Source organism: Pundamilia nyererei, unplaced genomic scaffold (genome assembly GCF_000239375.1).
Source record: "Pundamilia nyererei isolate P.nyererei 1_Seehausen unplaced genomic scaffold, PunNye1.0 scaffold00005, whole genome shotgun sequence".
In the NCBI taxonomy this organism is placed as follows: domain Eukaryota; kingdom Metazoa; phylum Chordata; class Actinopteri; order Cichliformes; family Cichlidae; genus Pundamilia; species Pundamilia nyererei.
Window position 1 is genome coordinate 5,179,611 of NW_005187406.1, and position 27,061 is coordinate 5,206,671.

Here is a 27,061-nt window from a genome sequence, read left to right on the forward strand (position 1 = left end):
TGTTGTTTTTGAACAAATAAATCGATGCAAGATGGTGCATGTTTGCCATGTTTGACGTTGATTTCAGAGCCCTCATAGGTTGTGCTGAAGATTTCTTCCTGTTAAAAGTGAGTTCTTCCTGCCCACTGTTGCCATGTTCTTGCTAACAGATCATAGTTTTGTTTTTTTCTTCTGCAATATTACCTTAAATGCCTTAAGAAAACGGTTGTGAACTGGAACTAAATAACTATTACGTTAAACTTAGTATTTGGTTATCAATTTTTACACTCTATATTTTTGAGGAGGAACTCTCAATGCAATGCCAGTTCACACTTAGCATTCTGGGTTGTCTTATTTAAGACAAAAAAGGAATCTTATCTTTTCTTTTTTCATTGATTTTGCTCCTTTTTCCTTGAGCAGTGGATCATTAATGTTATCAATAAGAAAGAAGAAATAAGCTGAATTTCAGGAACTTGGTGGAGCCATGGAGCATAAGCAATGGCACAACCCCGTAACGTTTCACTGTAGATTCACTGACATTCATTAAAATTGCAATACAGGGTGCTGGCCTTGCTGGAGGATGTGCCGTCTAGTTCAACATATGATTTTGCAGCTGTGCACTCAGATTTGACCCAACCAATTATTGCTGTCTGCTTATATGTTGTGTGTGTGTGTGTGTGTAGGACAAAATCCCTGCCCTGCTCCCAGGAAGAGCTGAAGACAATACAGTAGCTACCGTATTACAGAAAAAGACCACATGAGTCACTCCTTTATATTCAGGAGCTCCCTCCCTCATTGCAAGTAAACAGTCATTTTCCTACGTCTACTGTGACGACACACACCCTAAAAAGCATTTTATGTAAGGGTTAACAAAGGATGATGAGCTGCACTGGTGACTCATTTGCTGGGTTGCATACTGTATTTGATCGGTTTTCTTCATGGAAGACTTGCTGAGCATACTTTTCCAGTGCAGCCTAATTCAGCTACAAGCCTTCACACTGACAGCTTTCCAACAACTCTAAGCAATCACTGATGCATCTGCTGTGGGATTCATTCACTTCCTCTAGCCTGATTTTACCAGCAGGGAATTGAACTTGCAGCCCACACCCATTTTGGTCATATCTACTCTTTGAGTGCTGCTGCCACCTCCGCTTTAATATTATATCAGAGGACAACTGGGAATGTGCCAAACTGGAGCTGTGGAGAGTTATCAGACGCACCACCCTGCCGTGTTTTACACAATCAGGATGCACAGTGGATGTCTGTGTGATCCAGTGACCGATCTGTAAGTTAACAATCAAAGGCACATAAAACTGTAGGAAAGGCAGCGGAAGTGATTGTAGAGGGAGGTTGGAAACAAACGGAATGCGGATGCGTTTGATGAGCAGGCTATTAAAAGTATCCACGCTGTGTGAGCGTGGCATTGTCAGATCCGGTGAGTGAACCAACACAGACACACCCATCCACCACACACACTGATTTAAAGAGCTTGTTGAGTTGCTTAAAGGTGCTTAAAAGTATTGTGTGGGAAAATCTCACTACTAGATGTCAGTAGATTACAGTCAGATCAATTCTGTTTTCTTACACGGCCTCAGAAACATTGAATTTATATACCTGACAATGTCCATGGCTGGTCAGTGTGTTTCTACTTTGTGTAAAAAGAACAACATTTTTGAATACGCTATATTTCATCATATTTGAATAATAACAATACTGTAATAATGTATACTTTATTGGGAAAATTTCTCTCTGCATTTAACCCATTCACTCAGTGAGGCAGTGGGCATCCACCAATCTAGCGCCCGGGCAGCAGTTTGTAGGGACGGTACCTTGCTCAGGGGTACCTCGGGGCAGCCGTTCGGTGGATTAGAAAAAAAAAACCCTGATATATGTTAATTAAATGTTTTGCATTATTTTATGTTTCTACACCCAAGTCATCCTAACATTCTGGCCATCTGTAGTGAGTGTCAGTCTGCTGTTTACCTCAGCTTTGAATATGGCAGTTAATCATGTCTATTTACTCCGGAGGAGGCTGTAAAACACTGTGAAATGAGTCCAGTGCGAGTTGGTTATTTAGTGAAGCTTGATGACAGCGTTACTGAGGAGTATTGTTGATAATAGCTTTCCTGTCAGTCAGCTAACTGCTAACAGTTGGCTAACTTTCTCAACTTGGGCACTTATCAAATAAACTTTTCTACAATGTGAGAATGTAATCAAACTGTTTATCACATTCAAGCCATTAGCTGCTATAATTCTAGTTGTTGTTGTTAAGCTGGCTCATTGTCAGCTGCCCTGAGGCGCGGGGTGAGGGGTGAGGGGGAATCACATGTCAAATCTATGGACAGCAAGTCATTATGATAATATGGGAATAAATAAGCATGTTTATGCATGTTTTATGCAAGTACTTGATCTCTGACTTCAGGTCACGAGATAAGAGGTGAGGAGGAAGTTGATGAGGTGGAAAAGAGGGAGGAGAGATGATGAAAATATAAATATTCAAATGTCATATATAGTTTTAAAAAGCTATTTCTGATCTTTAGATTGAAGGCAACTTCTCGTGTGTGCTCTGTATATTGCTGGTCTCCAGCCACATACATAAAAGGCAGAATGGGAAGGTCAATTTCGGTCCTTGTATTCAAGATGGGTGAGCAACATGGCGGTATCCACAAACTGGCACCTGCTTTAATGAGAATGCTTTAATTTCAAGGAAAGCATAATTACACACTAATTGATGTACATCAATTAGTTCAATGTTTTTTTTCTATTAGATAAACTTAAAAAATGACTGACTGTCATGTCAGTGCATTTTGGAGCCTTTTGGACCTGAAGAGTTTGCTATTTGAGAAAGAAACGCCATAGATGTATTAAGCATGTAATTATGACATTTATAAACATAACTTAACTAAACACTGTGAACTAAATGAAGAAATGTTTAAAATGGTTAAAAGGGAACATGGCTGAACACAGTCAGCTAGCTATGTCAATATGTGCTGAGACTTGTAGCTAGCTACCAACCCCCACCCCTGCCCTACTGTTTAGTTGTTGTTGTTTTTTGTTCCCCCCCCCCATATAGTATAAAAGAGGCTTTTACAAAAAATTTCAAACCAAAACAATATGTGGTCTTATTATAAGAACACAACATGCAGCCTCATTCATTCTGCATTAACCAGATGGCTGCTCCTCTGTTATGAACGACTTCATTACATTAAATAAAAGGAAACACTGTTTAGTCGCGCACCTTTTTTTATATCCAGCTTTTATTATTTAATGATGAAAATAATGAAAAATATGGGTCCACACAGGATACACAGTAGTCATAGTCAGTTCTCCAGGGAATGGTGCACCCTCCATCATCAGGAAGGGAAGCTATTATTTATCCATGAAGCAAGCAAGGTGGAAATTACTTTGTCAGCCACAGTGTATGTGTTCATTTTTCAAAAAAATACACATCCACTTTGTCATGTACACCAAAACAAATCATGATTCCTGCTCTCTTTCTAAAAATTTTAAACAGATGATTTGTGGTACTTTACACAGCTGTTGGAGGGAAACATTGATGTTTATATTTAAACATCAGTACAGATACTGAAAAGGTAGCATAAAAGCAACTCTGAATAATATCTGTCATGTGAGGAGAATACAACGCCAAAGAATGTGTGTAAAAATCGCAGACACCTGGCAGTCTTTGATGAATCTGGAAACTTGTCACTAACAGATAAAAGGATTGCCGTACCAACAAAAGGTCCTGAATAGCAGCGTAGCGCACACACACACACACACACACACACACACACACACACACACACACACACACACACACGGTAGATTGATTCCCTTTGAGAAAAAATATTTGTGAAGCAGTGAATCTGGAAGAATGAAGCACAAAGACCTAATTACGCTGATAACATGGTGAACATCACCATCTAGAGGCCATTTATGTTACTACAGGTTATTTTCATTTGCATAGAAACATGTTTTCCCCACCTTCATCTCACATCTCTGATATCTACTCGTGTTATTAAATAAATGCAATTACCTTGTATATAATTATAAGTCAAGCAGCCCTAAGAAATCGTGACTGTAACATAAAGACGTAACTCAGACCTTAGCGGATGCTGAACGCTCAGGCTGACAGATTAATGACCCACTAACACAGGCCAAAGCGGTTTCATCGCGGAATGGAGGAAAGATTTATTGGTTCAAATCCAGCTTGTTTTGTCCAATATTTTACCGTCAAGACTTTCAGAACTCTCCATATTTCACTGCAACCATAAACACGCTCCTCTGAAGTTTGTAAAGCGTATTTTCGATGGAGAATTAATCACATCGGTCACATCGCTTCACAAAACTCTGTGAGGCCTCCAGATAATAAATGTGTTTCAGAGCTGAAGAATAATCAATAACCAACAGTTGTAGATCCAACCAGGAGCGGTCTTCATTTCAGAGCCAAAACAGGAAAAAAAAAAAAAAAAAAGGAGAAATCATCACTCAACAAGATATTAGGCATCACAATCTAAAAGTCCAAGTATGGTATTCAAGAAAATCCTGCAGTGATAAGGTACAGGGCTTCTACATAGCAACGAACAAATCATTGACAAAATGATCAATGAAACTTTATCATTCTTAGTTGTTGCCTGGTTGTCAGCAGTAGTTTTATACCTACTTTTGCAAAAAAAAAAAAAATTGTGATATTTAACTGAGCGTAGCGGCAGTCCAGAAAATCAGACTCCTCCATTACTGGCAGGTTATCTGATATTCCCAGTAAAAGTGTGAAAAGACAACCATTAAGGGACTTGAAACCTCAACCTTCTGACCGACAGTCAGGCCTCACGGTCAGACTGAATTGCTTTAATGGTAAATGCACCAATGGATGAACTGGAGAACAACTAAGGGTTATTATCTTGCCCAATGACACCTGGAGATGGCACAGCTAGGGATCAAACCACCAACCTTCTGATCTGTAGATGCCCTGCTCCGACGCTTTGCTATGGCTACCCCGTTTAAGCCGCTTTAACCTGCCCACATTTTCTGCAAGCTACTTTGCAAACCACTTCTAACTTTTTTCAACAATATCGTCTGACTTAATGTCATGTCTGTCATTTATTTTTGTTTTATTGTCGTTTATTTCTGGTTTTAGGCCATAAAATGACTTCATTTTAGCACAAACATCCTTGTAAATACAAGTTTAGTGACACAATAATTCATTAGGTAATGCAATAGATCTGTGCATCAACTTTACTGCCAAAGGACACTTGCATGTAAAAGTTACTGGTAGCTTTTACATCACAGAATGAAATGACACGGCTGATTTCTTGGATGAGCACAAAAGCTGTTTTACACCTGCCCAAGTTCAGTTTTAGCTGACACTGTTTTAACTGTAGACAAGCTACTAAAAGCAGACTCACATGATCTGGTGAACTGTACCCAGTGGAAGTATTCTAGCTTATTTCATAGTAACTGCTGTGTACAGATCAGCTGGCTCGAGCAATATAAGTAGTGTGATCGCTAACTGTGAAAGTGATGCTTACTTGCTCCTGGACCCTTCAGCACAGTTTGAATACACAGTGGAGGGGTTGCAGTCATGGTTGGTACAACACAACCATCAAATCAATTTATTTATATAGCACTTTTAAAAACAACAACTGTTGACCTGTACAATAAAATAATCAGATCAAATTAAAAAGGAAAGTAAAATAAAAGATAAGAAAATAAGAATAAAATAATGACAGACTCGTACAGAATTAAAAGCCAAAGAGTAAAAATGGGTTTTTAACCTCCTGAGACCCGAACTCTTTCATGGCATGCATTTTAAATTTCTTTGATATTTGAGCTGATTGATGAATGATGACCTGATGAATTTAAAAATAAAGAATTACCAGATTTTTTTTAATTTATTTTTTTTACCTGATTTTTGTTTCTGAGAAAAATTTGATCCACACATGAGGACATTCGCTTTAAATTTCAATAGAACAGTTGCAGTATAATGTCCTCGTAAGTGGATATCAGGCCCTTGTAGAGAAAAACGTTGTATGTGATGTGGACGCCAGGTCCTAGGAGGTTAAAAGTATCCAGTGTTGCAGGTCCTGATATGTAAAGGCAGTTTATTCCACAGTTTCGCAGCAGTCACAGCAAAATACCCAATCTCCTGTTTTAATCTAGACCTGGGACAACCAGAAGCATTTGGGCCACAGACCTCAAAGATCTTGCCGGAGTATATCAATTTAAAAGATCAGAAAGATATATAGGAGCTAGTCCATGCAATGTTTTAAAAACAAGTGTCAAGATCTTAAAATCAATTCGAAACCTTACTGGCAGCCAGTGCAGCGAGACGAGTGTAGGGGATATGTGCTCTCTCTTCCACTTGCCAGTCAAAAGCCTTGCCGCAGCATTTTGAACCAGCTTTAGCCGGCCAATAGATGACGAAGTAACACCAGAGTAGAGGCGAGATGAAATAAAGGCATGGATTGCTTTCACAAAGTCTCTGAAGCAGAGAAATGGCTTCGCCTTTGCATGTAAGCGGAGGTGAAAGAAGCTGGTCTTGATCACATTATTTATCTGTTTATTGAATGTTTAATTACAATCAAAAATCACACCTAAATTCCTCGCAAACGGTTTTTTTATAATTTTCTAAGGGGCCGAGGTCGTAATGGTCACTAGGGCCGAAGACAATGATCTCAGGTTTCTGTTCATTTAGATTGAGAAGATTTAAAGTCATCCATATCTTAACATCTTCCAGACAATCGAACAATCTCTTCAGAGGGTTCACAGATTTGCGTTTCAGTGGGAGGTAGATCTGTGAATCATCTGCATAACATGTGTCTCGTATGAGTACATCTGTAGTGACACAAATGACCAAACTATCTAAAAGACTGTCGGAACAGACACAAATATGGTGGGACATCTCTCTGCATGAACCAAACACACAAGAAAAAGCAGGAAAGCTGATCATTACATATGTGTAGATCCCTTTTAATATAGAAACTGCACTCATTCAGATATACAAAGGCGGGCAACTTCCCACCTTTAATTGAAAGCTTTACAAAAACCCTCACATCATGTGGGAATAAATGTGTGGATGCTCGATATCAATGAAAAAGTTCTTCATGAAATCGAATCCCACCCTTCTTCACAGTGACTTTCAGAGCTCACGGCTTTACTTTCTGTTCCGCTGTAAATGCGGGTGGGGCCAGTTCCTGGATTGGAAGTAGCCCCTGAGTCCTTCCAGGTTCACAGGAGGGAAGTAAGCTCCGATGCGTTTCCTCAGCCACCACTTGCCCTGTGCTGCGCTGGCACTGCCTGGCTGGCTGAACTTGTACCTGAAATGTTCTCCCCGAACCCACCTGCAAGGAAGAAGAGCCCAAAACTGCGTTCACATGAAGTAATGATTTTTATCGTCAGCGTACATTCTTCAGGGCTTATAATACTGTGTCTACCAACAACAGTGAGTTTGTTAGGTTTGTTTTGCTCAGAGCAAAAGGTAAGGAATCTTAGAAAACAATACTGAAATATAGATTTTTTTTTCATCGCTTTTTTAAGGTAAACTCATGTTTTGCAAAAAAAAAAAAAAAAAATGTATGTGATGGAGGGAAATTGAGATCATTTTTGGATTCAGCACCCTAAAAAAGATACAATTTACCAAAAATATTCCATGGAGCTGAAAAAGCTTTTTTGCAGACCTGTGTTATCAATCACAAGTCAATGAGCAGTCCTCCTGTCAATCCTCACATCTGCTTTTAAAACACCGAGATGGTGACATTGAAAATAGTCCAGTTTATTTATATAGCACATTTAAAAACAACAGACACTGACCAAAGAACTTGTTGTACAACACACAACACAAATCACCAAAAAAACATTACAAATGATTTAAGAACGACAGAAAAAAGTTGCAGCTGCAACAACAGAACTTAACTAATCACTGTGTAACGACAAAGTGCGTGTTGTCCATCTTTTATATACAGTATGGTCATACCAGCATGTTGTGCCGCTGGTGTTCATGCACGTTAAAACACTGAGGAACAATGTAGTGTTTGTTATTAAACGATTCAACTGCCTGAAAAAAATCTGCCCGGTTAGCTAGTTACTTAGCATGCCTCAACTAGCTAGTTATGTGCCTATCCTTCCACTGCTGGCTAAAAATGGTTTGGCGATGATAGAGACCAGTGCAGGTGAACATTGTACACATAATACACACTTTTCCTTGATGGTTGTGTTACATCTCTAAAGGTTGTGTGCGTGTGAGTTGCTCTCTTCTTCCTGTGAAGCGCTACTGAAGCGACTCCACTCAGCAATCAGCAGTGGAAGTACTTAAGCTGAGGAGCAGGAGTCAGCTCCACAGAGCCATTGTGGTGGCTCACAGCTGTGTGAATGAGTGTGGTTTTGGACTTATCCCTTTTTTTTTTTTACCAGCGTCTAAGTTTAGCTGTAGCTTTCTGAGGACTTTCCCAAACTTAACGGAGTGTTTTGGTGAGGCTGGTGTAGACTGTGTGCGTTTACCTGGGTGAGTCTCTGCCGTGGAACGGGTTGTGGTCGAGAAGTGAGAGGACTGTGCTGTCGTTGGACAGCAGGCGTCCTGCTATGTGGATCACCCACTCGCTCTGCTCGTAGGTCTGAGCGAACAGATGGAAACAATGTGTTAGAAACTGAAATAAACACAGGAGAAGGAGACGGAAAGAAGAGAGGACGAGGAAGAGACAGAAATCAGGAGAGAGGAGAATTTTAACGAGTCACACTGGGAATCAAATAAGTGAGAAAGAGGAGGCAAGGGAATTTAATGTGTGTTTGTGAGAGAGAAAAAGGGAAATAATGAGCAGATACAGGGAGACAGAGACACACAAATGAAGCCTGAAGGGCAAACACGACAGTTCTGGCTTGATTTAAAACAAGCGTGCAGCACTATCGTGGAAACACTGCCCCCCGGTGTTGGAAATGGGGTACTAAAGCTTTTCCACATTGATTACATTTAGATATAAACAGCCATAATAGCAACAATAATATTAATACATTCAAACTCTTTATCAACATTAGGATGAAAAATGCTGTAGTGAGGTTTCACCTGGAAGGCAGCGAACCACATGAGCCAGTCCAGTCGATAGTGGTACGGCGAGAGGAGGCACGGCCGACGGTACACGTCCCCCGGCTTGCACATGAACTGGTACTCCTCCCACAATGCTTCAGGGTCCTTGGGATCTGGGCTCAGAGTGCCCTGGAAAATCACCTCAGTACGTTCCTTAGTGATGCTGAACAGAAGGAGAGGAAACATTAAATAAAACGAATAAAAGGATCACATTTTTAAAATTTCACTAATTTCTTTAGTATGCAAAAATGTTAAATTTGCAATATGTCTGCTAATATATGCGTTTCCTCTCGGATCCTCTGGCTGTACCTGCCAAACGCTCCGTACGTGTTGACAATGCGCAGCGGGTCAAAGGATGTGTTCATCACCTGCCTGGAACTCAGCAGGTTCGTCACCACAGGGATGCTCAGGCAGCCAATCAGAATGCCCAAAGATATGTTAACCACCCGACGAATCAACATACCTGACACAGACACACACACGCACGCACGCACACAAAAACAACTTCTAAATGCATCTTAATGTTCTGTCACTGGATAGAGCCCACTGCTTTCTCTGTCATCTGCTCCATTTCAGCTAAATATGAAACTGCACATGCATGTTGTCGCTCCTGTTCAGCCAAAAAAACGAGTATTCACCCCAAACCTGTACCGGAAAACTGCACCTTAAATCAAGGTGACACATTTATTAGTGTCTGGCCTGGAGCAGTGGAGGTTGGCATTAACGAGTGAGCCGGCGTGTTTGCATGTGTTTGTGATCAGTGAAACAATTTCTTAGTAAAAAAGGTGTGGACGATGTGTGCCGGGGTAGCTGGTACTGGCAAACATTTGCTAAGTCTGCATCAGTTCCTTCCTACCTTTCTGCCTGGCCCAACACATGTTAAACACATCAGGCTACCCACAATCATTTCTCACCAGGACCAACTTTCTGGCTCTGCTCAAATGATTCAAATAGGCCCACACTCCAGGTACCAGGTTATTTCATATTTACTATGCTACAGTGAAGCAAAGACACTAATAGGTCCAGTGGGACCAATTAGAGTGGGGCCACTCTCACACTTTTACCACAGTTTCAGCAGTCTGTATTGTAAAAATGTAAGTGGCGTTACTTTAAATTCCAACAAACTTGATGTCATTCTTTTCCCAGCTACTCAGCTCTCCAAGTGCTAATCCTTTTTATTCCCATAATTCCTTCTCTAGCACAACCAGATGCTATGCAGCCTTGTCAGTCTGTACTGCTGAATACCAACATTTCTAATTCATAAGTAGACAACAATATCCTGCGTTTGCACAGTTTGGGATGTGCATACCTTTGGTAGGTGCTGGGGTGCGTCCAGCTAAATCCTCACTCTGTATCTCCAGCACTGCTTCCTTGGCTCCAGCCCCAGAGCGAAACAAGAAGCCCAGCGATGCATCGTCAAAGCAGGCCAAACTGGGAACGATGGTGAGCCAGTTCAGAAAGCTAAGGTTCCCGCTCACTATCAAAACCACCTGCAGCCCAAAATAATGGGACAGAGAGAGAAGGCACAGTGAGGAGAGATGATGCAGCAGTGTTTCAGCACCAATTCAAAAGCTGGAAAACGTTTTTTTTAAAGAAATGAACGACCCAATGAGCTCTAACAAAATGAAGGGCAGCACCAATACCTCAAAATCCTGTTTGTTTTTCGTGTTCACCTCGTGTAGGCTACCAGGGAGCCTACCACAGGCTATACATGAGGCACAGATTCAGTTTAAGTGTACAGTAATGGATAACATAGCTAAATGCAATTAAACATCCCAACATTAAAGCCATTAACTTTCAGAGTTCAAAGAGTAAGGGGACTTTCAAGGAAGGAAAAATAAAATGACATAAAATCTATCTGAGCAGCCCGCCTTGGTTAAACCTGTGTGTGTGCAAACACTGAACAGGAACAGTGTTTCCAAAACAGAGCCAACAACATCACATTAGTAGGTGCATTTATATTTCATTATTGTTTGACTTTTCCCCTCTTAATCATTACTACCTTGGCACCACCGTTAAGATCGTTATCTCAGTTGCCATAAACATCAATCATCATTCAGCCTTTGCTCTCATTGCTCTCTGTGGCTTGTGAACAGTGTAAATTACCTGGAAAAGGATCTGGATTGCTCCATTAACCATACACATCCGCCTGCCGAGGAAAGTGAAGAACGGGACGATGAGTTCGACAAAGTGGTTCGACAAGGTCTCAAAGCGATGGAACCACCACGGAGAGCGGTGAATGTAGTAGGACATGGGATTGGGAACTGGTTGGGTCTGCACAGAGAAAAAACTCAAGGTCAAGGTGACAAGTGCCACGGTAGCATCTCATCTTTAATGAATGGATTCCTCCCTGAAGTTCTGCAAAGTTTTTCTGATCTGCAAACATTTTCCAAACACCGTCTGCTCACAGCTTAAGATGGAAGTTTTTCGGATTTACTTTGGCAATAACTGTCTGAGATGGGATGAAAATTAATTTATAGTGTCACACCTTGAGGGAAACATTTCCATGTCTAAATAAAGATGGAAACCTATTTAAATAACAGCAACCACACCTATGCGCACCCCCCCCCCCCCCAAAAAAAAAACCCCCAGAGGACACACACAGACTGGCAAATTATGCGTGCATGAGCTGGTTGCTATGTAAAAGCTGAATATGCAAACTGCTACAGGGAGTGAAAAATAAATATAGCACAGGAATAGGCGTAGGAAAAATGAAAACAAGACAGTTGGCATCCTAATCCAAACCTTTATTGTTTTTATGTTGCAGAAAATTGGGGTTATTAAACTTGCAGCTTACTGAAACACCCCTGGAAGACTAAGGGCAAGGGGCCTGCGACCTCAGACAGCCAAACAACCCCACAGGACTTGGAAACCAGCATTATTACAACAAACATACAGAGGCAAACAAAACAGCAACTATGCTGAAACACAGCTACACAGCCCCCCGAGAGTCAGGACAGGAGGAGATCTGCAGCTCCTCTGCTCATCTGAAAGGGAGCACTGTGTCCGAGGGGTTAATAAGGTTCACCTGGCACCACTGGCTTCCGGTCCTGTGTGCGTGCGTGTGTGTCTACATTACAACGTAGGCTGCTAACTGTTGAAATTGGACCAGGAAAGGGAAAGTGACCCAGCGTGGAATAAGCTCCACATTATACCTGACAAATCATCCTACAAACTCATTTTCTGGTACACTAACCTTAAATAACTGTCATGTAGCTAAAGAATTGCCTCCGCAGGCATCTATAGTTTATTTAATAATTCAAGCAAGATACAGTGAGCACAGTAGCTGAGGCTACAAACAAAGCTACATACAGCTACACAACAGTCACAAGCTCTGAGAACTGAACCAGCGCTGTCATGCATCATTACAGTTAAAATAAGACGGCCATTTCCACTTGTGGTCATTTCTAATTGGTATAGTTTATATAGATATGTTTCAAAACCTGATGAGAGAGCAGCAGCACAACCGCCATCGCAGAAGAGACCAGACTTCAATGACAGCAGGTCATGTCAAGTGGGCTGCAAAGGAGCTTCCAGCTGAAATGAAAGTGTGAGCAGGCTGAAGCAGTTTCAGCAGTGTGCTGCATACGAGACACGCCAATTGGATGTGAGATGTTTGACTTCATCACTTACCTGAACTAACAAATCAGCAAGTGCCAGTACCTAGAGGCAGATTGACCCCTATACACTCACAGTCATTATAAAAGTTGTTTTCACCCTTCAACACAATTTAAAAAAAAAAAAAAAAAGCTTTTTATAATCCATGCAGCTGGAGTTAGGGGGACCCTTTCAGCCTGATATTGGCGACAACCAAAGCAGTCAGACTGAAGCTTCAGAACTGTCAGTGGAGCTAATGCTAGCCTCAGTTTAAAATAAGCTACTGGTCACACCAGACTAATTAAACCTGGAGCTGTTTAAAGCTTGTGTTTATTGTTTGTGTGTACTGAACTTAGCAAAGCAGAATTTCACTTTGAATTTAACAGTTCAGAGATTTTAAACATCATCTACCTTCGATTGCTCAAATTGGTCAACATCTGGCTCACATTGTTCTAGCTGTAACAGCTGTGTGCCCCTAATACTACTGAGCACACTGAAAATCAACAGTTTAACCAACAGATCAGTTCAACTTTAACTATTTTTACATTTTACAAGTTTAAATGAAGGTATCAAAAGGAAGAGGAAAAAAAACCAACCCATCTTTCTGGTAACAACAAGGTCATTTAGGGGAGTTTTCTTTATGATGTAATGGTAATCACATGACATATGAACAGAGAGTATAATTATTTCATACACAGAACATGGGGAGAATTAACTGATGTTGTTTTTTCAATGTACAGGACATTTGATCAATTTAGTTGAGGTTAAGACAGTTCAACATTTTCGATACACATGAAATTGTGAAATTTGTACAGTGGAAAATATTTGGCCTCACAAACTCTGCTGCCCTGTATGGCAATGAATGCTAAAACTGTGGGAAAATCTAGGAAAATTTTATAAGGAAGAGTCAAAGAAAGAAAGAAGGAAAAGCCATAATTAGAAAGGATAAAAATGTAAGCGCTTTATACTTCCACATTATAATCCTACACATCACTAGCTATCAACTCCATGGAAGCCTGTGTGTTACAACCTAACCTCCCTTCCTATTGTATTTTCGGCTGGGTGAATATCTATGAAGTATTCTTGATGTATCCAGTCTCATGGGAGCCAGAATATTCCTGTCTATGTTAATTACAGAAGACAGAAGAAGGTCCTCCTCCCTCTGTGGCCCGCTAACATCGAGCAGTGCTGGTTAGAGCGGTCGAGTGTCCCACCGAGGGAAAAACAAACACTGGATTTGCACAACCTCACACTCAGTGTAAGAGTTTGATTTATTGAATCCCACAACAGCGGTTTCTGTAATGTGCTGCCCTGCTGTGGTTAGCCTGATGTGAGTTTGTTGCAGCTTTGTCATCATCCAGGAGACGAAGCCAAGGTTCACTGTTTTTATATATCAATCAGACTGAGACGTTCAGACTGCTGAAGAAAACGGGCCTTTGGGAAATTTAAAAGCGACTCTGGTTTTGCTGGACACTTGTAATATGATAGCTTAGGTGAAATCTTTGGTTGTAGGAGGTCGTTACTGCAGCGGCTCCTGCACTGTACTCAGAACGCAAGCAAACGTGGGATTTTAATCTGTGTTCTGCACAGAACATGTTTAACAAACTTCCTAGAACCACCAAGGGGTTCTAGTGTGAAGGAAACAAGTGTGAACCTGTGAGGATTGAAGGCCCTTTGAAACCCATTCGTGTCTTTTGTTTGTGCGCATTCTGCTGTGACGTACCTTCACACAGCCAATAGAAACGAAGCATGCTGCGCTAAGTTCAGCCACACAATGAAGGAAAACATTCATATGCATATACAGGGACTTCCAAAGCCTTTCCAATGGCTCTGAGGACCTCGGGGGCAAAGACGTCTTGTGTAAACGACACACTCTTCACTAATCGGGATAGTTACAAAGATTAAGTCTTTATGAATAAGCGATACATTTTTTTATTAAACATTTGAACATAATACGTCACAAACTCTCTAGAGGATATAAAGTCAGAGAGATACATGTTTGGAAGTGACAAGAAGCAGGCGCATGTAGTACACGTAGAGCAGCTGCAATTTTTGGGTCCTTCACTCTAGTTAGGGTGAGTGCAGCGCACGCCGTGTCAAATGTCAAAGGGCCTTGAGGCTGCACTGTGCATTTACAACAACAGAACACTGAGAACCAGGAAGCTGGACATGCAGGGAGTACATTAAATGCAACATACGCACCTCATAGTGATAGTCCATGCAGGTGAGGTCTCTCCAGCATTTGTCGCCTCTGATTTTTATAAGACCCTGAAAAGACAAAACATAAAACTTGTGCTACATCAACCTCAGTATACTTCAAACTTCACAGCAGCAAGCACTTCTGTGTTTAGCTGGACTTAATGGATGTCAGCACATGACAACTAAAAATCTGTCTCAAAAGGAAATGGTTCAACATGAACCAGTTAATAATAACGCCGTTGGAGAGCTATAATAAATAATAACATCAAATTTACATATTCATATATATGTAATGTGTATAAAACATGCTAGTGGCTCTGTAAAACTGGGCATTGGCTCAGCCTTTGACCTAAACGCCAAGTTTAACTTGCTGCTGCCATTAAATTCAAAATGACTATTTCCTTAATGTTCCACTGGGAATTAAATTTGGGTTTCTGAGACTGTTTTCTATTCACATGTTACAATTGGGGTTGTTGATATAGTAATTTTTTTGGTTCCAAAAATCCACAATGGCGACAGCAATAAATAAAGCTGAGGCTTCAAAACGAAGACATTCACTGCAGTTTTATCAATCTTTCAGTCTATTATCAGGGCACCATGATAATACCAATGCTTTAAAATATCAACCAAAAGAACAAAAATATGAATCTTACAGTGGAAAATTTAAGGCATCACTAAAATCACACTCATCCGGTGTATGTTCAGAGCCTAAATAAACCAAATGCTTTATGGAGAAGAAATTCATTAACATGCTACACTGTAACAAACAGGATAGCATGTAGCCATATCTAAGAAGTGACAAGATACTTAAGCCCCTCAGTGGCTGACACACTTTAAGCACAACAAGAGACACAATACAAAGTGGGGATCCACCACCAAAGATCAAATCTGACACAACAAATCTAATTTGCTTGTTGTCTGAAAACATCATTAGCTTTTCTGACCTTCTCTACTCAATACCAGCTCACAGTTGTGCAGCCCTGTTGTGCTAATGCCTCAAATTGGGAAGAAGCCCTCAGAAGATTCAGTTATAAACAGAGTCAGTGCTAAAAAAATAAGTATGGTGACGAATACAGGGGGGGGGGGAAAGCCTATGGAGCTCTACGAGTGTTTTTGGCCAAAAGAAACTGTCATGCTACTGAATCACAAGTCTGTTGTTAGAAGTCCATGGTATTTCTAAATTGATGATGCAGATTATGACTGTAATAAAAAGTTAACCATAGTCCCTCACTGAGGATTTTCCCTTAATAAAATAAGAAAAAACAAAAAAATGATTCAAACTAAGCCCAAAATGCAGAGAAATGCAATGTCAGGGCTTGTTTTCCACCAACTGAATTAAGCAAACAGGACACTATCCAGGACCCAAGTGTCAATATTGACACATCGGCCTGTCATGTGGTCGACGTGGAATTTGGAATAAATCGCCTGCTAACCTCTAACCAGATTTACAAAAACCAGGACATTTCTTTCTGATTACAAACTTGGCTGCTGGCTGTTGAGGTGATGAAGCCGAAGATGTTGTTGATAATTCAATTCAGTCATGAGATTCTGAAATGTCATCAATTACTACCCAACATACAAGCCTCTGACATAAACAGATATCTCTTCAGTATCAAGAGGCCTTAGGGAAAGGATATGAACCTGTAAACTCAGCAAAGAACACCAGAGAGATTCAACCTTTCACAACTATGATCTGCTCAAAATTTTATTAAGAAAGAAAATTGGATACAAATGTATCCATTGGATTCAAACAATGAAAATCTGACTATAAAAACAGGAGAGAAGAGGAACTGTGGTGTTAATGCCACAGCAGTACTGGTGCTACATTGCTTTGTTTGACATGGCATTTTTCCAACATGAATGAAAACATACTGTTACTCTAAGAAGGCCTTTCTTGGAAGTCAAACAGGAAGCCACTTATCAAAAGTAAATAGTAATATCATCAACATATGCCAATGACACAATGGTAATGAATCATCAAACATTTTCAGTCCATTGATTGTCATGAGCTTAAAGGCTTAACTCTAGGAGGTTTAAGGCATCCTTGACTAAAAGCCCAAGCATGATTGTAATCCAAACTCTAACCCAGACCCTAGGCAATCATAATATCTAAACTTAGCACAAAAACTAAGGACATTTGTGTTTTATCAATTATTATTTTGTTGTAACTATGCTTTTTAGCAATAAATTGTATACCATTGGAAATGGTGCCCCTGTAAGAAAAATGCATCTGTGCATTGAGCAGGAGAGCAGAGTATGTGGGTTGTTCAGATCTTCCCTGCCAATGGCAAACAGCTTATTCTCCTATTGACTCTTGTTTGGTGTCATTTTTAGGATGATTAAAGTCTGAAGAAAGAAGACATACTGGCAGTTTAACAAGTAGAATGTGGAAGAGCCATACACAGCCACAGCAGCCTGACACCTCTACTTGGTCACACACTGCTGTGGGATGCCATCCAACTGTTCAGCCAGCATTTGAGATCAGTGCTGTTGTGTTGGTCACTCTGGCACGAACAGCACACCCAAGGTGATCCCACAAGTGTTCAGTGGGGTTGAGATCAGGACTGCAGACATGTTCCAGTGCACGTGTTGTCGACACAAGCACAAATGGGCCTGATGGTGCAGGGCAGTCATGGAAGGCCTCCTGGCAGGACTGTGAGAGCAGAGATGGATTGTGTGTGATCTCTCGTGGATTGTTTGGGCAGAGTCGTCGGCCGTATCTTCCTTCAAAGTTTGACTATAAATTTGAAGAACACTGCCTACGGTTCCTAAGTGCTGACAGGTCTCTTTGGGAGACAACACCACCAGAAGAATAAAGCCCGTCTCTGACATTCCCAGTTATATAGAACTCGACTTCAATTTGGAGATGGTACTAGAACTCACTCCAAATAATTTTCCAACTCTGTTTTGTGGAACACCAGCCTGAAGTTGCCCTATGGCCTCTCCAGATCAATCAAACGTGGCATCCTGGTAAACAAGGCATCCTTGGAGCAGATGCCAACTAACCCCTGTAGCAGGGTCCACAAGCTGCCAGTCAGGCACCCAATTAGCTGCACCTGGAGTACCAGAAGCTCAAAACAAGATTCAATAACCGAATAAGCTGTTTGGCACTGACAGAGAAACGTATCATGGTTGCAGCCCACAAATGTATTTTCCCTACGAATGTGGCTCCATTTAAAGGGAAAATATGTAGATACAGGGGCATAAGACTTATAGCCAAGAAACAGTGCTGCAAAACATTGTCAACCAGATACAAACTTCCTTAATTTTTTTGCAAAGTTGTTCTTTTTTTTTTTTTTTTTAATTGAATTATTCTCCCAAGTCTTATAATTCAGGGAACAAAGAAAAATCCAAAACTGTTGGCATTTGTCCCCAGAAAACACGTTTGCCTTCCTCTGTGATACAAAGTTAGGGTTATCACCTATGATGATTCAGAACTCAGAGTTAAAGCTGCTATAATCAATATTGTTTTGCTGGCAATGAATACAATGACTGCTGTCAGAAACCTGACGCTAGCAGTTATTGAATAAACAGAATTACTATCTTACAGTGCAATTCCTATTAGCACCAAGCAGCTCTTTAGCGTCTTTCATCTTTTTTGGGTTTTTTTTACAATCTCAATATTGCTTTTGGCTCATTCTTGCTGCTCTCATTCACACTTAAGTTAGGTCTGAGTTACATTTGACTCATAGCTGGACTGTATGAAAGCCTTAATCCACGTCAGTCTTTCAGTATTAATAATTTGGACTTCTACTTAAACATATCTTCAGTTACAGCCAAAATGTCATTCAGCCAGGAATCATGAGCAGCTTCTCTTGTACACCTTGAACTCATTGTTACCCACATCTATTTATTATAACAGGCAATAAAGGTCTATCCATCCCAGTCGACCAGATGTGCACCAACAGTCTGGGCGAATCAACGTGTCAGCAACACAAGAACCAAAGTCTAAATGTGATTTCAGCTCACGTTACACACCGTTAACTCTATAAAGCCAATTTAAGCCACAAACCACACCTAGCAAAATATTTCCTACAGCTGCTGTGTTTAATGGAAATGTTTGATCAAGCAAAAAAATTATAATACAACGCATTTACAATCACTATACGCAACAGTAGAACTTAATAATTTATTGATTCTCTGACAAAAAAAAATATCAACACCAGTATTTTTACTGCCTTCATCTATTAAGAGGCGCTTTTAAACTCTCAGGAATTTACTGGGGGGCGGAGGGGGGGCTGTTGTTATACCCTCAGTGATTAGTATGATCAAACTCTACTATGAACAAACTTAGAAGGCCATTTCAAGACCAATTTTAATTTAAAGTTACAACTAAACCATCAGGAAACAGCTAGCAAGCTAAGATGAAGGATCTATTATCAATTACTTAACTTTGTTGTCAATATTCTTGGTAACATGAGAAATTTAGTCCTCATACAAAAGTTTAATCAAGTAAGCATACCATGCTTATACTCAAAAATGTATCTACCCAACACTGTACTGAAAAAGCATCACATCTTACAACACTGAGACTTCATTTGAGGGTCACTTATCTAATTTACCTTTAAGATATAGAAGGGACTAAATGTCTATAAGGCTGAACATCAATCAGAATTTAAAATGAGGCTTTTATCCCCTTTTGTGAAAACACTTTATATTTAAAGTATTTACAGAGCTTCATAGTTAATGAGCCGACTCGATCTTCTGAAATCTAATTAGCTTCACATTTTGTAGCTTTCTGCCTGATTAACCTCACAGTCTACTGCTGCTGCACACAAGCTGCTAGGGCACAAATTGAAATGCATCCGAGCAGCTTAACATGCCACCTCAATGTGCAAGATGTATTAAATATGTTAAGCTACGCTAATTAGGAAACAAATAGGGGGAAACGTGTAATAATTACAACAACATTTTAATGTCAACACTGTTGTTTAGCATAAAATACGGTCATGTGATATTTTTATAAACTGCTGGGGCATTTCTGTGTGTGCAAGTGTGCTGGAAGTTCCCCTTGTTTTAATGAGGTAATTACTTACTACAGAAGGTACAGTGGAGAAGGTTCTAATCAAGATTAGCAGGGAAAATCTGGTTTATATAACAACGTTAAGCAAGAAAACAAAGGCATTTATGTATACTTTTAAATTGATTTTTATGCTTAAGGTAAGGCTTGTTTAAATTATTATCAAGGATGTTAAAATGATTTATGTACTTATTTCAATGGTAAAGGCTGACAAGCGGAAAATTACATTTATTTAAACTGTTATCTTATTAGCCCACCCCAATTAATAATATATGGTTAATGCATTTATAGTCCGATTCTTTCCTTTTTAATATATTAAAAATATTAGATGCTACAGCAATAGCATGTGCTATGAAATTATTATTGGGAAAAAATGACTTGTGCGACATTGTAGGACATTTCATTGCTTAAAAAAAATTAATAAATAAAAAATGATGGGCTCATACCCAACCCATCTCCAATATTTTCAGCGACCTTAAAAGTACATGCTAACCTTTGTCATCCTCACAAATATATAATTCAAAGAACAGCATTGAACCACAGTGCTTTCAGATGGATAAATAGATACAGCCAGGGTGGATCAAACACTGTGGGAGGAACAGCACTGCAATTAAAGCTGCTGAAAAGTTGCTGAGTCTTTGTAACGTTTAAGCAGACCTCAGTTTGGACCATCATAAGCTCTCCCACTATAAGGTCATCAAACCCGTGATGGACGTCTCACATGAAAAATTAAAATATAGGAAAGTTCATCTCATAATCATAGTAGAAAATGTGCAGCAGAGCTTCAAAGTAAGACAATATACAGTCAGTGTGGTTCCTTTGTTTACTGTTTATCATCTGGATTTGATTTCCTGACAAAAGGAGCATGTGAATGCTATTTGGACCTCAACCTTAAAGTTCTGACATTCTTAACAACATTACAAAATAAATTATCAACAAAATCTAATCAGCTAATCCAATTAGACAGAGGGTGATCAGTTGACTAGATACTAATCAGGTCCAATAATAATTTCATCTAATATTTTGTAAAGCTAAAGCCCAGAACATCATCCATTGCTATAAATCCATACACTTAACACTGTGTACTCTGAACAATAACGTGCAGCAGCTGGTTTCATTTAACTGAGGAAAGCAAGCAGAGCTGATGCATTTTATCAAAACTGCAGTATATCTGTGCAGCACACTGCAACAGAACAACTCGTCATAAGTACTTGAGATTAAAATTATAAAATTTTATAATTATTAAAATCTAAATAATTCCACTAGTAATAGCAGTTCTCTTTTTTGCACACAAAAATAATATACTCTCAGTTTTTAGTCACAATTTTGGAGGTATTTAGTCAATAAACAACAAAGTGAACAAATTTAAGCCCCAGACATCATCATCATCACATTTCCTCTAAGTGTTTTGAATATCTGCATATCTAATACTTGTCAGGAAACTTTACCTGAATGCCTAAATGTCAGCCTATAAATGAAATATTTGGAAATAACCAAAGTCATTGCATTTTCCCCTTTGAAACCATGATCTCTAGTAGTTTCCTTGGTCAGTAGTCAGTTGTTAAGATACGTGTATCTTGGTGGCACAAAGAGCAGAACAAAAAAAACTTTCTCAATCTTTTCTTAAAAGTTTGCTTATGCCTTCTGAAAAATAACAGCACTTTCATTTTGCTTATGCAGTGACCGTTTTGTAGCATAACTGAGGTGCTTTCAAATAACGGTAGCCCTTAGCAACAAAACTCAACATTCATTCTGACGTTGTACATCAGAGAATGAAATACGCCATGAGAGCCTTTTACAGTGAAGCGCTGAGTAGGGGGCTCCCTGCGTTTCAGCTCGCTTTGTGGTCGTAACTGAAAAAATGCCACTGAATCTGTGGAAAACACAGTGATTGACAGATAAAACACAGACAGAGGTCTAAAATTCACCATGGAAACTGTCAAACAAAGAGACATATTGTTTAGTCGACCGTATATTTGTTTTGGCATCACCGGATGCTGGCAGAGCTCAATAGCAAAAACCCAAAAGTAACAGTCTAAAATCCGATGACAAACATTCACGCTGCTCAGAAACGGTTTCATTTCTTCACATGACTGAGATGCGTTTATGTCAGGCTTTTAATTTAAAAACTTTAACAGCCACTGGAAGAAAATATATGCACACAAATGGAAGACAAAGGTAAGCTTCCTCATTCATCTTTCAGTTATTGTGAATTTGTTTGAAATTACTTCCTACAATTTACTGTCAAAGCAGTTGTATTCTTGTTTTAACGGCATGCAATAAATGATCTATAAATTTGCAGACATGTCTTCTGTGTATTTATAAACTGCTATACTCACAGCCCCCAGCATGATGCGAACAATGAGCCATCTGAAGGTCCAGATACAGATGAGAGACGGGGGGCACCGGTGGGGAACCTGGGACAGAGTCCACACCGGACACAAGAAAATAGCCAGGAAGCCCGTCTCCAACAGCTGACTCTCCCAACCTGCACAAACAATCAGAAGATCATCAATGACCTGCTTTACTTAACGCAGGCTCAGTGTGTTATAGCACAGAAGAGCTAATACTGCTTTAATGGTGCAGGAACATTACACTTCAGGTCAACAAAGTAACACATGCACGCCCCAAGAAAACAACATGACGTCAAATTTCTGATTTGGAACAATATCAATAAATATGAGAGGAATGGCCCACGTTTGTCTGGTAATGTCCTTGATAAAGCCACATTAACTGTGTTTCTGGGAGTCAAAGTCAGGATGTAACTGAAGAAGCACATCTTTGTCAAAGTTGGAGAGGAACTCTAAATTTTGCCAAAATAGGGAGTAACATTTTCCAGCCGATTAATGTATTGTGACCCCAACTTATTGCCATAACAGGGTGAATATCAGTAGTGATGGGAAACAAAAACACAGCTTTATGTGATTGGTTTTTGCTGCTGAACCTCAAAGCGGTCACTGCAAACCTATTTAATGGCTAAGTGTGTGGATCTTTTGCCTATCTGCCATACATATGTGAAAAAGCTTCTAACAGGACTGTCATGCATGTACAGTAAGAGAAGTAAGTATTTGATTTGCTGCTGAATTCATAATTTTGAGCACTCAGTCTATAATTTTTTATTTTGTGATGGCATCAATCCACTTCCTGTACTTTGCGGGATAATAATTTTTGACTCCCACCCTAAAAACACTCAAACATGGCAGTGGAAACATTATGTTTTGGGGGTCTTTTTCTGCCAATATTATAAAATCCCTGCATCACACTGAGGAAAAAAAATGGAAAAGTCTTGGATAAGAATGTCCTTCACTCAGCCAGGACACTGAAAATGCATCGTGGGTGGGCCTTCCCACAAAACAATGATCCAAAACATACTTCAAAGTCAAAAGCTCAAGAAGACACCCGCTAAAGATGAGACAGAAAGCTGAAGTTTTGTATCTCCAAACCACAACCTAAAAGCCTTGAGGATTTCGACGAGGTCAGCAAAGATCTCTGCTTGACAACGGCTACTCTACCAAGTAGTCAATTTGAGTTATTTCTCTCTCTGAAATTCCCATTAATTTCTAACTGTGGCAGAATGATTCATTCTTGATTGTTTTGTAGATAATTTGTCTTTCACTACAGAAATAAACCAACCAATGACCTAAGCTGCTCATTTCTTTGTGTTTAAAACTGTGAATTCAACCGGGGGTTAAATCCTTATTTCAGGACTACATGAGGCATCATTTGAAGTGTAAAATATTTCAGTTTGCAAAAGTCATGTTGCTAAAATGAAACCACCTCTAACCGTATGTCGACATGGGTCGCCAGCAGACTGGTCAAAGACACTTATTACGGGCTACCTAATAGCTTTTTTCCCAGAGATACTTTGACATTTTACTGGAAGCTAAATGGCAGTGTCAGTATAATATGCTCACAATGACAGTGCTTATGTTTAGCAAATATAACGTTACATTTTTAGGTTTGCATATGCTCATTAGGATTGGAATTGTTTCAAGCACTGAAGAAAAACAAATATTTAAATTGGAATCACCTATTAAAATTCTAGTGTTATAGTCTATAAATGTCTATAAACAACCCAATATTAGTGCTAAGTGCACTAATATGGGAACAGTGGACCTTCATCTGCAGACTTTCAGCTCCACTGTCAGCCAGAGTGTGATGATGAGTCCAAGTTGCAGCAGAATGAGAGAAAAGGAATTTTCTTTTTCGGGTAATAGAAGCCACAGCCCAACCACAGACACAGACACAGGCCTGGCGTCTCTGACTACAAAGTGTCATTAGGCAATCACGGCGCTGCCGCTGACCTCACCACTTATCTGGGCCGAAGCTCCACATACAACCTCATGTTTATACTTCCCCCGCCGCCATCTTTACCATCATAGCCATGACAGTTTATTGGGTTCACCCCGTTAAAAAACAATATACTAAGTTTTCACTCTAAGCTGCAAACAAAGTAGTTGATTTTTTCGCAGCATATCTTGATATCTACTGAATTTTGTAATAAGACTGGCTCATCTTTACAAATATGTCAAGTCACCTTACAGTCATAGGCTTCTAAATAAACGCAATGTGTCAGTATAGATGTGCTTTTGGTTTAAGGAACATGTGCTAAATACAAACATAAGGACTCAATCAGGCCCTCGCATTACCAAAGAACAACCACTCAACCAAAAACACATTAATAAAAAGCAGCATGAACTACACTTTTACTCTAAATAATAATAATAACAATAATACACACTAAAATTCTGTTTCTTTTTTTAAGAACAAGGATCAAACACTGATGATCTTTAGCACTATTTAAATCCACCTCTTCAAATTGTGACCCGTAACTCGATTTTTCTAAAAAGTGTTGCTCAACACAGGTTTAAAACATCTCACAAAATCAGTTTCACCTTTTATGAAAATATAAATGACACAGACACCTGTCTCACATTAATGCTTTCCTTCAAATCCACTTCTTTTTGGAGGCGAAACAAAGGAAGCTTCTGTGGAAGATCACTTACCAAAGGAGTACCTGGAAAGAGAAAAAGGAAGCAGGTTAATGCTGTGAAACAGACTGTTTGGTGTCAGGAGAGATCAAACACGCTGGGCAGCCAAAATGCTTTGCGGAAAAAGAAGTCACAACATGAATACAAGAAATGAAATATGCAGTTGCTGTCTAGTAGAGAAGTTGACAGCTGACTATGGTAACCATCACTGTGGGATCATCTTATAGGGAATGTTTTTAAATGCATGTATGCTTTATGCTAATATAAGCGCGGGCATGAGCGCTTCAAATTAGGACCTACAACATTAATAGTTCACATAATTTTATCTTTTTAAACACGGAAACATCCAATCATAACTGAAGTGTATGCTATGCAATAGCAATAGCATACACTTAATAATGAATTCACTTGAAATCTTGTAGTGACTAATATGCAAAAAGATATTCCATCGTAAAAGTCGCCTGAACCTACATATTCTTTCTGAGTCACTCACACGAACACACACACAGTTATTAGTTTAAAAATGCAAGTTAGGCGTTTTATTATACTTAAATGATTGATAGGACTTAAAGAAATACTTAGAGACCTTTGAAAAGCCTGAAAAAATATGGTTTGAAATCACTGAAAAATGAGAATTCTGAATCAAAATGTAAAGAAATGTGTCGGCTTGATACTTTTGCACAGCCCTCTACGTAGCCACGTTTGACTACTCAAATTCTGCTCCCAGCTCCCATATTTTATTTTATTTTTCTAACAACACTTCCTGTTAATTTCACATTAAAAGCCCTGTAGCAGGAATGTGAAACTTATTTTACATTCTGAGGAGTAAATTAATGGTTTTTCAAAATCTAATAGTTTCAAACATTAATATCAACCCAGAACGTTCCAATCAGGGCTTCTCTACTCACTAAATTTGGCTACAACTTAGTAGTAGTATTTATTTATTGTCATTGTCAACTTAAGATCTTCTATAAAGTTTTTTGAAGATTTCTACAAATCTGGCTGTAAAAAGTTATCTGATCAATCTTTAAGATTAGGTGCTCTACATTAAAACATCTTTAATCCAGTTTTATTGAGAGTGAAAGCATGATTTAACCAACACTTACCACAGCTGTCCTACGTTGACCAGGGAGTGGTATAGCACCCACAGTGTGAGCATGATCACCATGTTGGCCATTCCCATCACCAGGACAAACCCTGACAGCGCCATCCCCAACAGGGCGATGCCATCCAGGTTGGCGTCCATGTCGCTCCAGTCAAAGAACCAGAGAACGGAGGGGGTGTACGCCATGGCGGCCATTCCGATCTTCCCCCCAACATAGCGCTTGACACTTCTGAGGTAGCTCTTACAGGGCATCAAGCCATGTTCACCAATCAGCTGCTTGTTCTGGTTGTAAGCAACACTGAAGGCCACAACTAAAAAACAAATGAGTTTGTGAGACAGATGCAATTAGTTTATTTTTCTCAAATTAAAGAGCAAACTTCTCCATGAGGCACAGCTGTCCTGACAGGAGCTATTCAGGTGGGGGCTTATTTATGATGTGAGTAAAACGCTGGTGGTGGTGGTTGTGAGCTCAGCTCTTTGCAAGAAGCACCAGTAAAATCAGAACATGTGGTAAATGGACTGGTTCTTATAGCGCTTTTCTAGACTCAAAGCACTTTACACAACTTGCCTCATTCACATTCATGGGATCAGTATATTTCCTTGACTGCGCGATCCCTGTGTTTCAAATGAATGGTTATCAGAAACTAACAGAGCATTAATAACAGTAGTTAAAAAACTGCCAAACACACGTGTAGGTACATTCACTAATTGCAAGTTTTATTTACAGTAAAGTGCGCATGCGTTAAGATACCGTGGCACTAAACTGTGACTGTCATGCTAATGATAAAAAAGTAAACCCCTACAGCTAAACTACCACACACACACACACACACACACACTGACTGCAGACCGTAAGTGTCAACATACAGTAAATAAAGGCGACGGAGCGCAGCAGCACAATGCGAGTGAGCCAGTAAGTCCCGGGCTGTAAGGACAGAAGCGGCTTCTCTTTCTCTGCGTCGCTGCTGGAGTGTTTTCCATCTTCTCCACCGCTAACAGCGGAGTCTGGCTCTGTTCTCTTACTGCCAACACGTCTCTTCCTCACAGAGATCTCTGCACGTTCACCGCTTGCCGCCATGTTTAAGGATGTCACG

The 27,061-nt window shown here is 39.8% G+C and overlaps 1 protein-coding gene across 1 annotated transcript; it reads right to left on the reverse strand.

Annotated features, from left to right (window-relative positions):
- Positions 1-6,927: 6,927 nt before the first annotated feature.
- On the reverse strand, positions 6,928-27,056 carry lmf1 (lipase maturation factor 1). Its single transcript, XM_005721862.1, has 11 exons — positions 26,835-27,056; positions 25,969-26,278; positions 24,878-24,888; positions 22,211-22,359; positions 14,855-14,920; positions 11,162-11,329; positions 10,365-10,545; positions 9,365-9,518; positions 9,035-9,218; positions 8,476-8,588; positions 6,928-7,319 (listed from the first exon to the last, which is right to left on the reverse strand). Exons 1-11 carry the CDS (start codon positions 27,043-27,045, stop codon positions 7,133-7,135), a joined length of 1,734 nt encoding a protein of 577 aa, XP_005721919.1. The 5' UTR covers positions 27,046-27,056; the 3' UTR covers positions 6,928-7,132.
- Positions 27,057-27,061: the final 5 nt, after the last annotated feature.

Bases quoted from the DNA above. Each gene is read 5' to 3' on its own strand.
- lmf1 (XM_005721862.1), bottom strand. From the start codon at position 27,045: ATGGCGGCAAGCGGTGAACGTGCAGAGATCTCTGTGAGGAAGAGACGT. The intron at 9,519-10,364 runs GTATGCACATCC...TGTCTGTGTCAG, and splicing joins CACCCCAGCACCTACCAAAG to GTATGTTGATTCGTCGGGTG. The intron at 7,320-8,475 runs GTAAACGCACAC...TCTTCCTTGCAG, and splicing joins CACGGCAGAGACTCACCCAG to GTGGGTTCGGGGAGAACATT.